Genomic DNA, 13472 nt, shown 5'->3' with positions numbered 1-13472 from the left:
CTATCTTCCCCAAGTGGGGGGTTAGGACTGAGCTCCAAGCCTGTGTGACCTGAAAACTCAAGCTCTTCTCTGACCTCCTAAAACCTGCTCTCAAGGTTTTAATGCAAGGGTTTCTCTTCTTCCAGGGCCCTCCGAGAGGGGATAGACCACGGCCAACACAACCTGGGCAGCAGAATACTCATGGGTAAAGAAGGGTGCATCTTGGACTTTCCTTTTGAGAGGCCAATGGTTTCCTGTTCCCCACTGATCCAGTCTGGTTCCCAGCTTCCCTGATGTTGATCTAAAGTCAGGTTCTCCATGCTAGATGTCAGCTACTGCTGGTGGTCTCCTAAATAAGAAACCTGAGAACCCCAAGCTGGGTGTGGACTCTGATCACTCTGTGAGGCCACACAACCCAGAAACAGCCGTGTTCACATATGACAGGACTCAGCCTAGTTCACACTACACAGGGCATCCTTCCCGTTGGTATTCAGGTTTCCATGTAACAAACCCCTCAAAAGGTTAATAAATTCACTCTCCACCAAATTTGTATATCTACTCACTTCTAATATCTGGAAAACCCTCCTTCATCAGGTAAGCTTAGATTTGTTTTTAAAGGTGAATTACTATCTTTTTCTAATTTTTCCCTCGAAAAATCTCTAAGGGCCAGCTAGGACATTCCACATTTGCATGAAAGTTTCTATTACTAAAGGCTCTGTGGTCCCACTGTATGGTACTTAACCAGCTATACAATACTTTAAAAACAAAGATCAAGCCCAAGCCCAAGCCCTCACACATTGGGCAAGTGTTCCACCACTGCTTTGGTCCCCAGCCTCCACATAACACTTTGTCTATGTGGTCTTGTAGTTTCTGGTTATGATACATGTCTAATCCATAAGCTACATATGTGGTCCTCTTAACACTGCATAACCAGAGCCAATGGTCCTCAAGCTTGCTGAACTGCAGGATGCCTGGCCTGCCTGCACCAAGACTTTCCCATTCTGTGGTCCTAGACAAGGGCCTTCACCTCTTTTCTTCTCATTTCTAAATGATTTGGAGGCTGCTAACTTCAAAAGCCACTAAAGAGGTGTTTGTAAGATTAATATGTGATTGAGTAAGTGAAATTTTCTGTTTAAAAAATCTCATCCTCGCACAGTAGATGGCTCAGAGGGTAAGAAAGCAATCTGTTCTTGCAGAGGACCCAGGTCTGATCCCAAGCACCCATGTCAGGGTGCTCACGGGGATCTGACACCCTCCTCCGCTCTCCTTGGGCACTGTTTTCACATGCAGCTACCCACAAAAATAATAGTCACATAATAAAATTAAAATGTTCTTAACCTGAGTATAGAGGAAATCAAACAAACAAACAAAAACCCCTGAGATAAAAAAAAAAAGCAGAAAAGGTAATTTCTGATGGTGACTTCTAGATGATAAGTAATGGGGAGAAAAGATGATGGAAAACTAAAAATCTAGGGCTGCCATCTTGCTTCCTTTACCTGGAACATCTTTATGGACCAGAAATGAAAAGGAAGTTCTTTTTTAAAGAAATTAATTTTTCTGACTTAACCACACATTTAAAAATATTCTGGGGAGGCCAGGGTGACAGTGCACACCTTTAATACCATCCCTCAGGCAGAGGCAGGAGGATTTCTATGACCTACAGACAAGCTAAAGCTACATAGTAAGACCCTGTCTCAAAAGAATCAATATACATAAACACATATTTTTATATTTTGATATATATTTATACAAATACACTAAATATATTTAAAATAGATTTAATTTATATATTTATGTGTATTGGGGGAACATTGGACTTAAGTTGAAAAGCAGTAAATTTTTCATAAGAAAATAATCAGACATGAATATATAAATGGAGGTCAATAAAGCCCTGTTTATAACAACCAGAAATCTGGAGTAACAGTAATGTTTGGCAAAAGAAATTAGACTCAATAAATCATGGTATGCTCTTAAATGAAATATAATAAAGCCTTGTAAAATGTCTTTATGGGAAATCTTGATTTGACACAGAGATATGTGATATAAAACGATAAAAGCCAGCGAAAGAGTAACCTGAGCAGTGTGATCTAACCCTGAGAGAAATGAGGTAAGAATTAGTTATCAATCTGTGAGTGAGACGAGAACTTGTTCTTTGACTTTGATGTTTGTATTTCAGTCTCTGCTGTAATAAACAGTCAGTGTGTGTGTCTTTATAGAGTATGAAAAGCAGGCTCAGACATTCTATTTCTTCCTGTGAAGGACCAAAGATAAACGGAAGCTCAATGTTTTACAGGCTTTTCCTTGCCCTGTGCTTTATAAACACCAGCTACAAGCTGGGCTGCCTTTGGGAAGCCTCTGAGGCGCTCGTCCTCCCTGCCTCTGAGGCCAACTCACAGAGAATGACCTGGGGGACCTCTTCATCCGAATGTGGCCATCAGTTTGAGGAATGACAATGTACCCACTGTTACTGGTCATCGAGGAAGCAGCCTTTTTTTCTTTAAAGCATACCGGCTTTCAACAAGACAGGTTACTTAGCAACATCCAAATGGAAGAAACTGGGGAGAGGGAAGGCGGCAGCCGGAGATGCTTCAGTGAGCTGCCCCACATGAATCTGGATGCATTCAAGGTAACTGAGTAAGACATAATGCTTGACTATTTTTATATCATGAAGCAAAACATTTGGCTCCTGTCCAGAAGAGCAATTACCTCAGTCTTGGCCAGGCCCCTGCAGTGTGTGATTGAAAACTAGTACAGGAGTGGCCAGGCCCCTTTGCTGTATGAATGGTAACTAGTGGTGTGTGAAATGATAACTAGACAGGAGTGGCCAGGCCCCTGTGGTGTGTGATTGATAACTAGTACAGGAGTGGCCAGGACCTGTGATGAGAATTGTTTAACTGATACAGGAGTGACCAGGCCCCTGTGCTGTGTGAATGGTAACTGGTACAGCAGCAGCCAGGCCCTGTGGTGAAAATGGTAACCAGTGGTGTGTGAATGGTAACTAGCACAGGAAAGTCCAGGCCCTGTGGTGAGAATGGTAGCTAGCACAGAAGTAGGGAAAGGATTACTGACCTTCATAAATACTGATGATATGAGGATGGCTGAGAGATGACATGATCTCAATTTCTCGTCTGATGTGAACCATGTCTAGTTCATCCTTAATTTTGTCCTTACGGATGGATTTTATAGCGACCTATAAAGTCAGGAAATGAAATGTTACTCAGAGAACTAAGCAGATGCAAATAAGCCATTGTTGGGGTGGGATGGAAAATAAATACAGATGTTGCTTGTTGGCCAAGTTGGCAACCACCACAACAGAGCTCCACAGAGACCCACCATGCCTTTCATTTATAAACAGCCCAGGTTTTGGGTCTTCTTCTTCATTAAGCAGTGGCTGTTTGACCAGGCACAATTCATTTATTCTAGGAGTCTTGATCCTTTGGGGTAAGAGAGGGGACAAAGGTAGGTGGCTTTTACAGGCCAATTATGATCATGGGAGGTGAAATTCTAAGCATGTAGTTCACTGTGAAGCTGTAGTGATGACTTTAAAACAAACAAAAAATCACTGTGTGACCACCCCAAAGCCAGTTCAGGCCCCAGTCCCTGATTCTGAAGACTACAACATAGGCTTTGTTCACACATCTTCCTAGACTTTAAATCCTCCCTGCATCCTCCTCCCTTCCCAGGCAGGTCCCATCACAAAGAACCAGGATAAAGCAAAGGGAGAGGCAGCTTCTCTCTGTGCCCAGCCTGTGTCAATTCCAGAAGCTTCCTGTCAGTGTCTGAGAATCCAAATTTGTAGGAAAAAGAGGGACCAGTACACAGACATAGGAAAAGACATCAGACAGTAACACAAGTCTAATAAGAAAAGGGTCTGTCTGTTCTCAAGCAAGTTGGCAAGAGACAAAAGTGGGGAGCCTACCAACAGCCCACTGCCACACTGTAAGCCTGGTCACAGCCAGCTCTCCTGGAGCACACAGTGCAGTGCAGAAACAAGACAGCTACCTCAGAAAACAAGGTGGATGGTGACAAGCATCTCCCAAAAAGTGAAGCTGTTTCTGACCATCACATGTACACTGTGATGCACATGAGCACGCGTGTGCACGCACACACACACATACACACACATACACGTCCACATGTAAGCACACACACATGTACTCATACACACATGTGCACAGACACATGCATAAACACACACTCACATACACACAAGCATACACACGCATTCATGCACATACTCACCCATGATCACTTGAATGCACACTCACACTTGCACACTTACATACACACATGCACGCACATGCAAGCACACATGCATGCACGCACACTAAATAAATGAACAAACAATACTCTTTATTAGCACATGCACTGGATGATGCTGCCTATACAGGCACATGAAGAAGAAGCTGATCTTTGATCTCTCTGACATCCTATTTTCACGGGTAATCAAAAGTGGCACGGGTGTAAAACACAGGATGCACAGCTGGAGATCCAATGGAGACACCCCCATCCTGGGGCTGGTTAAAGGCAACTGCACAGATGAATGTACTTTCTGACTTCAAGACCCCTTGTATCCACAGTGCCAGGCTCAGCTGCTCAGGCCCTCATGACAGCTCCATTCACTGTGCAGCAAGAAAAGCCTCCTCTACTTGCTTGCGTCAGATGGAAAACTATGACTGGGAAGCTTTCTTTTGGCTGAGTGAGGCCTGTATCCTGGGAGCTAATTCCTGGATGAAGCAGACAGTGAACACACACAGGACCTGGAGGATGTGGGAGGCTGCTGGACCAACTTCTACATTCTTTCAAATACTAAGGACAGTCCAAGGACAGAAACCACCCCTCTGGTTGTGCTTGGAGCTGAGCATAGCCTCAAGGAAGCCCCATTGTCAAATCACAATAGCAATACATTCCTTCATCTTCCAGGGTCAGAGGTGAGGGCATTCTAATACATAAGAAAATGAGCCCTCTGTCCATTCCCTGCAAAAGCCCAGGACAAACAGGTCAAGGGTCTTACAGTGCCACTGCCAAGGCAATGCTTCCAGCTGGGCATAAAGGAAAGGGTCCACATTCTAACCAAGCTCCACTCGGTGCCGCAGAAACTCGAAGGGCTCCACAACGGTTAATAACCAGGGTGACTGTCCCTCCAACAAAAGCTTCTTTGCTACTGCAGGGCATCTTCCACTGAAAATGCCAGAGGCCCATTTCTGCTCCTGTTTCAAATGGGGTGGTGGGAAGTCAGGGGAAAACAAAAACTAGAAACCACGGATGCAGTGCAACTGCCAAGGCAGACACTGGGCTCCACTGTGGAGGCCACCCTTCCACAGTCAGCCAGTTACCAGCAAACCAAGAAAGCAGTACCAGCAACCCTCAGAGTCAGCATTCACTGAGCATCTAACACAGTCAGCCAGTTACCAGCAAACCAAGAAAGCAGACCCAGCAACCCTCAGAGTCAGCATTCACTGAGCATCTAACACAGTCAGCCAGTTAACAGCAAATCAAAAAAGCAATCCCAGCAACCCTCAGTCAGCATTCACTGAGCATCTAACACAGTCAGCCGGTTAACAGCAAATCAAAAAAGCAATCCCAGCAACCCTCAGTCAGCATTCACTGAGCATCTCAAGACAGACACTGTGAAGGGCTCTGTGTGCCGTGGATCTTGGCAGTCTTCTCATGTTAGCTTCTGCTTCATGCCTTCCCCTCCAGCTGGCACAGTCACATGCCCGCCCTAGTCTACCCGTCCCACTCCACCTTCCTCAAGATGTTAGCTAACACCTCTGAGTTCTCTTTCTTTTCTTGTTTGCCACACACTAGGCCTGTTTTTGTAGGACCCAAATAGCCAAAAAGGACATTTTTAAAAGGTTTAGAGGACGGAGACCAAGAACCACAGTCCCTATATGGGTATCTGCCTCAAGAAGATGAAGGATAAACTGAGCTAATGCACAGATGTTATGGGATAAAGGTTAGAACCATGGCTTGGTGACCATTCTCTAGCTGTGTGGCCTTGAGCAGGTTACATAGCCCCCCCACCCATGCTCATTTCCTCATCCATTTGTGAGGCGGTAACAGAATCTGTTTCATGGGCCCTGCAAACCCTGCATGTGAGATGCTTCAAACATGCCTGGACCAGGTAAACTGCTCAGCAAATGTCGGTCACTTTTACTCAATATCCTATAAGGAGAACCTTCCTTGCTCTTTCGAGCAAACTTGAATTCCTCCTGGCTCCTCAAGACACAGCAAGTGGAGGTCTTACATGTGGAGACCGTGTTTGTTTTCCCCAAAGTGAAGGCAAGACTGGACAGCACCCTCCTGGTCTTGGGATAGCATGTCACCTAAAATGGGAAGCTCAGGATAGCTGAAGCCATTGTTAGTACAGTCGGTACCTGCATCCTCAGATTCACACCAGACAGGAAGTTAAATAACCTGAACCCATAAAGCAACCCAGGGGTCACTCCAATTTCCTTCTTGCCAATGTCTATCAGCTAAACAAGGAAATGCAGTGTCAGTGCTCATGACCTCAGCCTTCAAGATTTATGACTGTTCATTTTTTTTTTTTTTGAGCACCTGCCCCTGGCCAGACTGCACATGCAGGAGGACATGTCCACCATGTTGTCAAGGCAAGAGGTGGTGGAGATGCACAGGCAATGAGAAAAAAATGACAACAAAAAGGATGTCACTCCTCTTATGGCCAAGCCACCTAAGAACTATGCAGCCATGTGTGCCATTACACAGGAATGCCCCTCCCCAGTTTTCCAGCTTGCACATCTACAAAGGATGGTGGAGAGAAGCAGAGGCTTAGGATTGATGATAGGATGTCTTAAATCACATATCTCACCATACCCCAGACCATCATGGGAAGAGGGCGAGCTTGGGGCAAGAACTCAGGTGTGTGTGTGTCTGACACACCGCAGCCACGTTCAAATGCTCCCCAGTCTAGACAGCACCGTGTGACCTATAAAACAGTCTGCCTTTTAAAAGGCCACCTATAGTTTAATGTAGAAACCTTATGCAGTAGCAGCAGGCTTGGCCGTGGAGCTGCGAATTCTGCCCTGTGCTGACTGCTTACTGTCAGAGGGTCTCAGCCCAGCCAAGTCCCATCTCTCGCTAAATAGAACAGGCTCAGTCTTCTCTTTGGGGCTGGCAGTTTCTTTCATTGACTCATCACCACAAACCACCTGCTCTGCAGCCTTCAGGGCACCTTTTCCAAAGTGGCTGGTCTGTGCCGAGATCCTGGTGACAAGCAAGGCGAGGACAGAAGAAAAAAAGGCAAACCAGTTTGCACAGGCTTTCTCCTGGCAGGTAGCTTTGGGCAATCCCAGACTCCACAGCTCACCTGTCGAAGGGGTTAAAGAACCTGAACATCTCTTCACTGAATGGTAGTGTTTATAGACCAGGTCTGGCTGAAGGACTCGGTGATGCAAGTCCTGAGTCACGCTTAAGGAGCCATTAGCCACAGCAAGCCATAACATAGGCAGTTCTCCACATGCCCCGCTTCCTCATCCATCCTTACACAGTGGCGAACACAGGTTGAAATTTAAATACATTTCCAGAGAGGCCCTGGAAAGGATGCCTGTGTACAGTAGACACTGCTCTGGGGCATGAGGGACATTGATCTAACCAAGGTAGTGGCAGTCATCTTCGGTCCCCAGTCTCCTTGTAGGAATGGTTACGTATACACTGCCCAATATTGGCCTGGAGAGAATATCCTAAAACAGCACCTATACAACAAGACATGCCTGGGAATCTTATCAAAACATACATTCTAAACCTAGAAGTATGGGGTAGGGCCTGGGATTCTGGGTTTGTAGCACGATGCTCAGTAATACAGTCATGCTATTGGAGGGACCACATGTTCAGGAGCCAGCAATGACTCCTGGGTCCTGATATATCAATACCTGACAGTATTTTATTTTTGCAGTACTGCAGGTCGAATCCCAGGCCTTGAGCATACTAGGTAAGCACTCTAGTTGACCTGCGCCCCTACCCTATTTTATTTATTTACACATTTAGATACAGGGTCTCCCTGACTTGCTCAGACTGGCCTGGAAATAAATCTGTAGCTCACACAAACCTTAAACTTGTGATCTGCCTGCCTCAGCCTCCTGGGTGGCTAGGATACAGGCCTTTGCCACCAGGCCAAACTTCTGATGGTGTTCCTAGTGAGAGCAATAACGGACATCCACAGACCTTATTTCATTTGGTCCTAACTACATCATCACTTTATAGACAGACACTGAGCCTGGAGGCTGCTGACTCCTGAGGCTATGGATACAGGAAGGATGAACACTGGTAAGGGCCAGGTGTAGTGGTGCACGCCTTTAATACCAGCAGAGGCAGAGGCAAAGGCAGGTGGATCTCTGTGAGTTCAAGGCCAGCCTGATGTACATAGTGAGTTAGTGAACTCCAGGCCAGTCAGGGCTATACAATGAGACCCTTTCTCAAAACATAGAAACAAAAAGAAAAAAATACTGACTGATGAGGGATGTCCTTCTGTATGCTGTGAATATGTTTCTCTTATTGGTTGATGAATAAATGCTAATTGGCCAGTAGCCAGGCAGGAAGTATAGGCGGGACTACCAGACTAGGTGAAAGGAGAAGAGGAAAGGCAGGGAGCAGTGGCAGAGGGAGATGCCATGCAGCTACTGGGAAGGTAGGACACTGGGGCATTCCCCAGAAAGTCAAGACTATGTGGAGATGCACAGATTAATAGAAATGGGTTTATAATTAAGAGAGAGCTAGTCAATAAGAAGCCTGAGCTATTAGCCAAACAGTTTATAATTAATAGAAGTCTCTGTGTGTTTACTTGGAACTAAAGGGCTGTGGGACCAGATAGGCCAGAAACTCCATCTTCAACTGACATGGCAAATGACAGTGTTAAAGAATCGCTAGGTCTCTAAGGCCAGTAAGATGGGTCTCCTTGGAAAGGATGGTGAAGTGCTTTGAATGAGATCTCTGGAGAAAGCCTGGGGGAGTGAGCCTGTGGGAGGAGATAGGTCATAAACGTCCCTTAGGATAAGACTGCATCTAATCCCAAAGCCAGCAGGCAACCCCTCTGCCATTTTCAAGGTGTGACCTCACACCTGCTGTATTCCAGTGCCACCAAAGAGCTGCAGGACACTAAATCAGAAGCAGCCTCATGACCACAGTCTTACCAACAAGTCAGGGTCCACAGCAGGGGAGCAGCAGCCCTGTAGCAAGGCAGTGGGCCAGTGTCTGGGACCCTGCAACACAGCCAATGTCTGAGACTCACACCAGGACAGACTTCAGGGCAAAGCCATGCTCCATATGGGCCACACACACCCAAGATTCCACAGATCACCAGAGAGTCTTTGTTCAGAAAGTCTTTGCCTGGATCATGATAATGCCACCCAGAAGCCTATGTTGCAACCCAAACCCTAATCAATTCAGTGACCCTCCACTCTGTGTGGAGCAGCAAGCTGCCAGGATTCAAGAGGCCACACAGGGCCTGTGCCAGCTCTGCCTCAGGGCAGGTGGCTACCCCACCTTCCTCCCTGGCCTGTTTATTCACGTTCCTACATGGGTGTTTTTACAGACAAGGGGTGGAGAAAAGCCAAGAATCATAAGTGTGTGCCTTAAGGCAACCCACCACTGCAAGAAGTTCTGAAAACTACAGCCCTCAATAGCCTATCTCGGCCCTGCATTTTTAAAAACTCCCATTAGAAACAAGACAATTCCTCAGATGATTTCAATTTTTTTTTTTTTTGTACTATGAAAAACAATGTGTTCTAGCTCCAGATTTAAACACCAAAGATTTGGTCTCTCTGGCCTGGGCCAGCTCAGAGAAATTATTGGGAGCGTCTTTACCTACTCAGTCATTCCTCACTTTCCTGTGCCCACCCCACCCACAATCCCCCCTTCAAGGGCTGTGCTGTGAATGCCCATACTGCAGTACTAATGCTACAGAAAAATCTCAGGGCTTATTTACACTCCTTATATTGCATCGAGGTTTATAAATGCAAGCTAGTGACCATGGCTGACCTGTCAAGAATCAAGAGAGGTGATCAACAGTGACTGTCAACAGTGACTGTCAAGGGATGAGCAGTGGATGTCCCAATGGGGGAGAAGAAGGCAATACAGAGAGTGGAGGTGGGTCCAGGGGAGACCTGGTATCAGTGGGTTTTGTTTTGGTTTTTTGGAGGGGTTTTGGGGGCAGGTGAGGGAAGAGGTTCTTGTTTGTCTTGAAACAAGGTCTAACTGTCGCCATGACTAGCCTGGAATCCACTACACCAAAGTAAATCTCGGGTGATTTACTATAGTCTGAGGTTTTAGAATTATCATCTTAGACCAGAGCCACTAACCCAACTGTCTCTTATTATTCTGTAGCTTATATATGACACAGTCATATTACACACTAAATGACTGACAGGGGTAATGAGCTTCCAATGTATACAGAGGACGATTAAAAATGAGCTGCTTCCTGCAGGAAGCCAGCGGCCCAGAATAATTTACCCTCAGCATATGGAAACTTTGCTGCCAAGAAACATCTCACTTGTCCTGGCTCAAAGTGAGCCTGTAGATGACGCAAGGCCACAGAAGCCAAAGAGGATGGGTGTCTTCATGGTCTGCACATGGCCTGAGGCCTTAAAAACCTGCTGGTAACTTCAGAGATGCTAACTCAGACATTGTCAGATACACAAAAGCACTCCAAATGCAAAGCTGGGAGCTGTGCCTAGAATCACCAAACTGCTATTTATTTTTAGCTGTGCACATTTCTGAAAGCCAAACACACCAGAGCACAATGCCGCAGTGCAGTCAATTTATTTTTAGTGTGTGTGTGTGGTGTGTACACATGCCCATAGGGTGGGGCACATGGGGTGGGTACCTGGATATGTGTACTCACATTCATGTGGAGGCCAGGAGTTGTCACTGTCTTTCTCGGTCACTCTCCATCACATTTATTGACAAAGGGTCTCTCCCTTTGAACCCCGAGTCCATGGCATTGGCTAGTCTAGTTTGCTGATTCTGAAGATCTGCTGTGTGATGGGATTTCATCACACCCACTCAGCCTTTTATAGGGGTACTAGGGATCTAAACTCAGTTTCTTATGCTTGCACAGCAAACACTCTCATACCCACTAATCCATGTCCCCAGCCCAGGAGGTATAGCTTGTTTTCTCCCAGGTGACAACTGTCCTGAGACGAGGTAGAAGAGATGAACCTGAGGCTGGGTGAGCCTATAAACTGGAAGACCTCCACCCCAATCTCTGATCTCCTGCTGTTTATAGCCAGCCTTCAGAATGGCAAGGCTGGACAACTTGTATTTATGGACTTCTGAACCCAATAAAGTTCCAGCTGGAACCCCCAAGAAGCCAGCATCAGTACACAGGCCCATTCGTACTTCCAGGAACTTGCTGGGGAGGTCCTAGGGTAATCAAGTCACATGTTCTATGTGCCCTGAAAATGAGGCTGACCTTGGGTCTAACCTCAGGAGGCCAGGATGGGAATTATACCAGGCTGTGTACAGGATGGAGCAGGGAGAAAGAATAGAGTAACCACAGCATCACGAGTAGACATGAGAGCTGTTCATGTCTTCCTCCCTACTAGACAGGCGAGGAAACTGAGTCCCAAGGTAGTTAAAGTATAAGCTCAGGCTCCCAAACTTAGCAATAATACACAAGAGAGGGACCAACATCCCAAGCAGGGAGTTCTGGTGTAGAAGCTGACACACAAAGGCTTATTAATATTTACTCGCAAGGCAGGCTCCCATGGCGGAACTCTTGCATTATTAATAAACTGATAAAGGAAATGGCAGCTCTGCCTAAGCTCTATGAGTTGTTTCACAGCCTGGTGCAACATTTTAACCTCTCTCTACTGCCAGGGCGATATCCACAGAGCTGTGGAAGCAATGTTGCTTTTACTTTTACTTCAATTTCTGAGGCTTGATTTGCTATTAGACATGAAGCACACTGGGGGTAGGGGGTCCCATCTTGCTTAATTCTGTGTAAACACTACTTTTAAATATTAACTTCAGATTGCAGTGAATCACTGACCTTGGAAACAATGAGCAAAGGACACAAAAGACCTCAGAGGCCAAGTTCAGTTTCCAAAGAGAAAGGAAATTAGTCTGTTAAGCTTGCCTTGTCTAGGGGTCTGAACAGAGTCGTTAGATTCTTAAGATGGTGAAATACAACAGGGGACTGATAAATACATAATACATAAATTACACAGAAGCAGGGACTGCTAAAAGGGAGCATGTATGCCATGGAGCTACAGCAGAGCACAGGCCATGCCTTGGTGTGGATGCAGAGGAGTTAGCCAGCTGAGCAAGTTAGCTACAGATGCTAGAATGTGGAGGGACCCTGGTGGAGGACATGACAGGTAAAGGCTTCCAGGGACATGAAGCCACTCCTTCCAGCAGAGCTTTATTTTCTATCTTTATCGTGGATGATCTTACTGATAATGATAAGTAAGGGAAAGATTCATCAGAAGTTATTTTTATCCCAACAGAATATTATGGAAAGTTATGAATAATAGTTGTGGTGTATAAGGCCATAATACAGTGGGAGTGAAGATATCACAGGCTTCGGTCCATCACCTGCCTTACCATCTGGCCTCATCATCCTGCCAGCACCAGCTTCTTTGTCCCTTGCAAAGGGAGGGAAGCCCTTGCTGCTCAGAAAGTCTTCAAGTTATTCGACTCCCTAGTTAGCACTCCATAGGCCTACCCAAGGATGCTTGTAGCAGCAACCCTTCTGGCTACAAACAGTCCCAAGCAATAGCAATGCCACCCCTATGGAGCGTACTCCTCTTGGGCTGGCATTTCCTGACGCTCCACTCAGTGGAGACTTAGCCAGTACTGCATCCTTGCTTTCCCATCCCGGAGAAAACTGAGGAAGGGATCTGTGATCACCCTAGGGACTCTAGGCATGGCCTGAGTGGCGGAGTGTGAGCATGTCTCTCTGGAGGTTTGTGACTGTCATTTTCTCTGCCAGGACCCTTCCATATCCTATCGTCAGCTAACTTTTCCATCTTGCCAATATTCTGCACCGATCTTGAGACTTGGTCCTATGTTGGACACCTAGGTCCCCTCCCATCGCCTCCCTCACCAATATTCATAAATTCTATTCACACCAAAGCCAGCTCTACAGCATATCCAAACCAAATCATAGTACATCCAGGATGGAGCAAGTACCCAGTGCACAGTCCACACAAAGCCTGACTGTTCAGATGCACTCTAAGAATTTTAAAAGACAGGTAAAAATTTACAAAGCTACAATAGGTTACCTCATTCCACCAACCCAAACCACAGCCACCTGCCACTGGATGTTCTATTACACGGCTCGGAGGTGCTGAATTCCCAGTTGCTCCCAAATCACTTGTCTGTGAACTTCCCATCTTTCCAATGGAGATGAGAAGACAGAATACTGGGAGAAGGTTCGGGTGACTCACAGTAATTGCTAACAGTGATCAGGGTAATTACCAGTTATCACGCTCTTAGAAGATGCCTGGCCCCGGGTATGGGTACCATTCTGTTAA

The 13472-nt window shown here is 46.1% G+C and overlaps 1 protein-coding gene across 2 annotated transcripts in view; it reads right to left on the bottom strand.

The window, feature by feature from the left end:
- Nuak1 (NUAK family kinase 1) overlaps positions 1-13472 on the bottom strand; it is a 71653-nt gene that overhangs the window by 37626 nt on the left and 20555 nt on the right. The window contains exon 2 of one of the 2 annotated variants that reach the window (XM_027392511.2): positions 3049-3169. The exons of the other annotated variant lie outside the window; for it this stretch is intronic. Within the exon in view, the coding sequence (XP_027248312.1) occupies positions 3049-3169 (121 nt within the window). The remainder of the gene's footprint in view (positions 1-3048; positions 3170-13472) is intronic. 2 annotated transcript variants of the gene reach the window in all.

The sequence above is a fragment of the Cricetulus griseus genome (assembly GCF_003668045.3).
Source record: "Cricetulus griseus strain 17A/GY chromosome 1 unlocalized genomic scaffold, alternate assembly CriGri-PICRH-1.0 chr1_0, whole genome shotgun sequence".
Taxonomy (NCBI): Eukaryota; Metazoa; Chordata; class Mammalia; order Rodentia; family Cricetidae; genus Cricetulus; species Cricetulus griseus.
The sequence above is the reverse complement of the archived record's forward strand: the minus strand, read 5'-3'. Positions and strand labels throughout refer to the sequence as shown.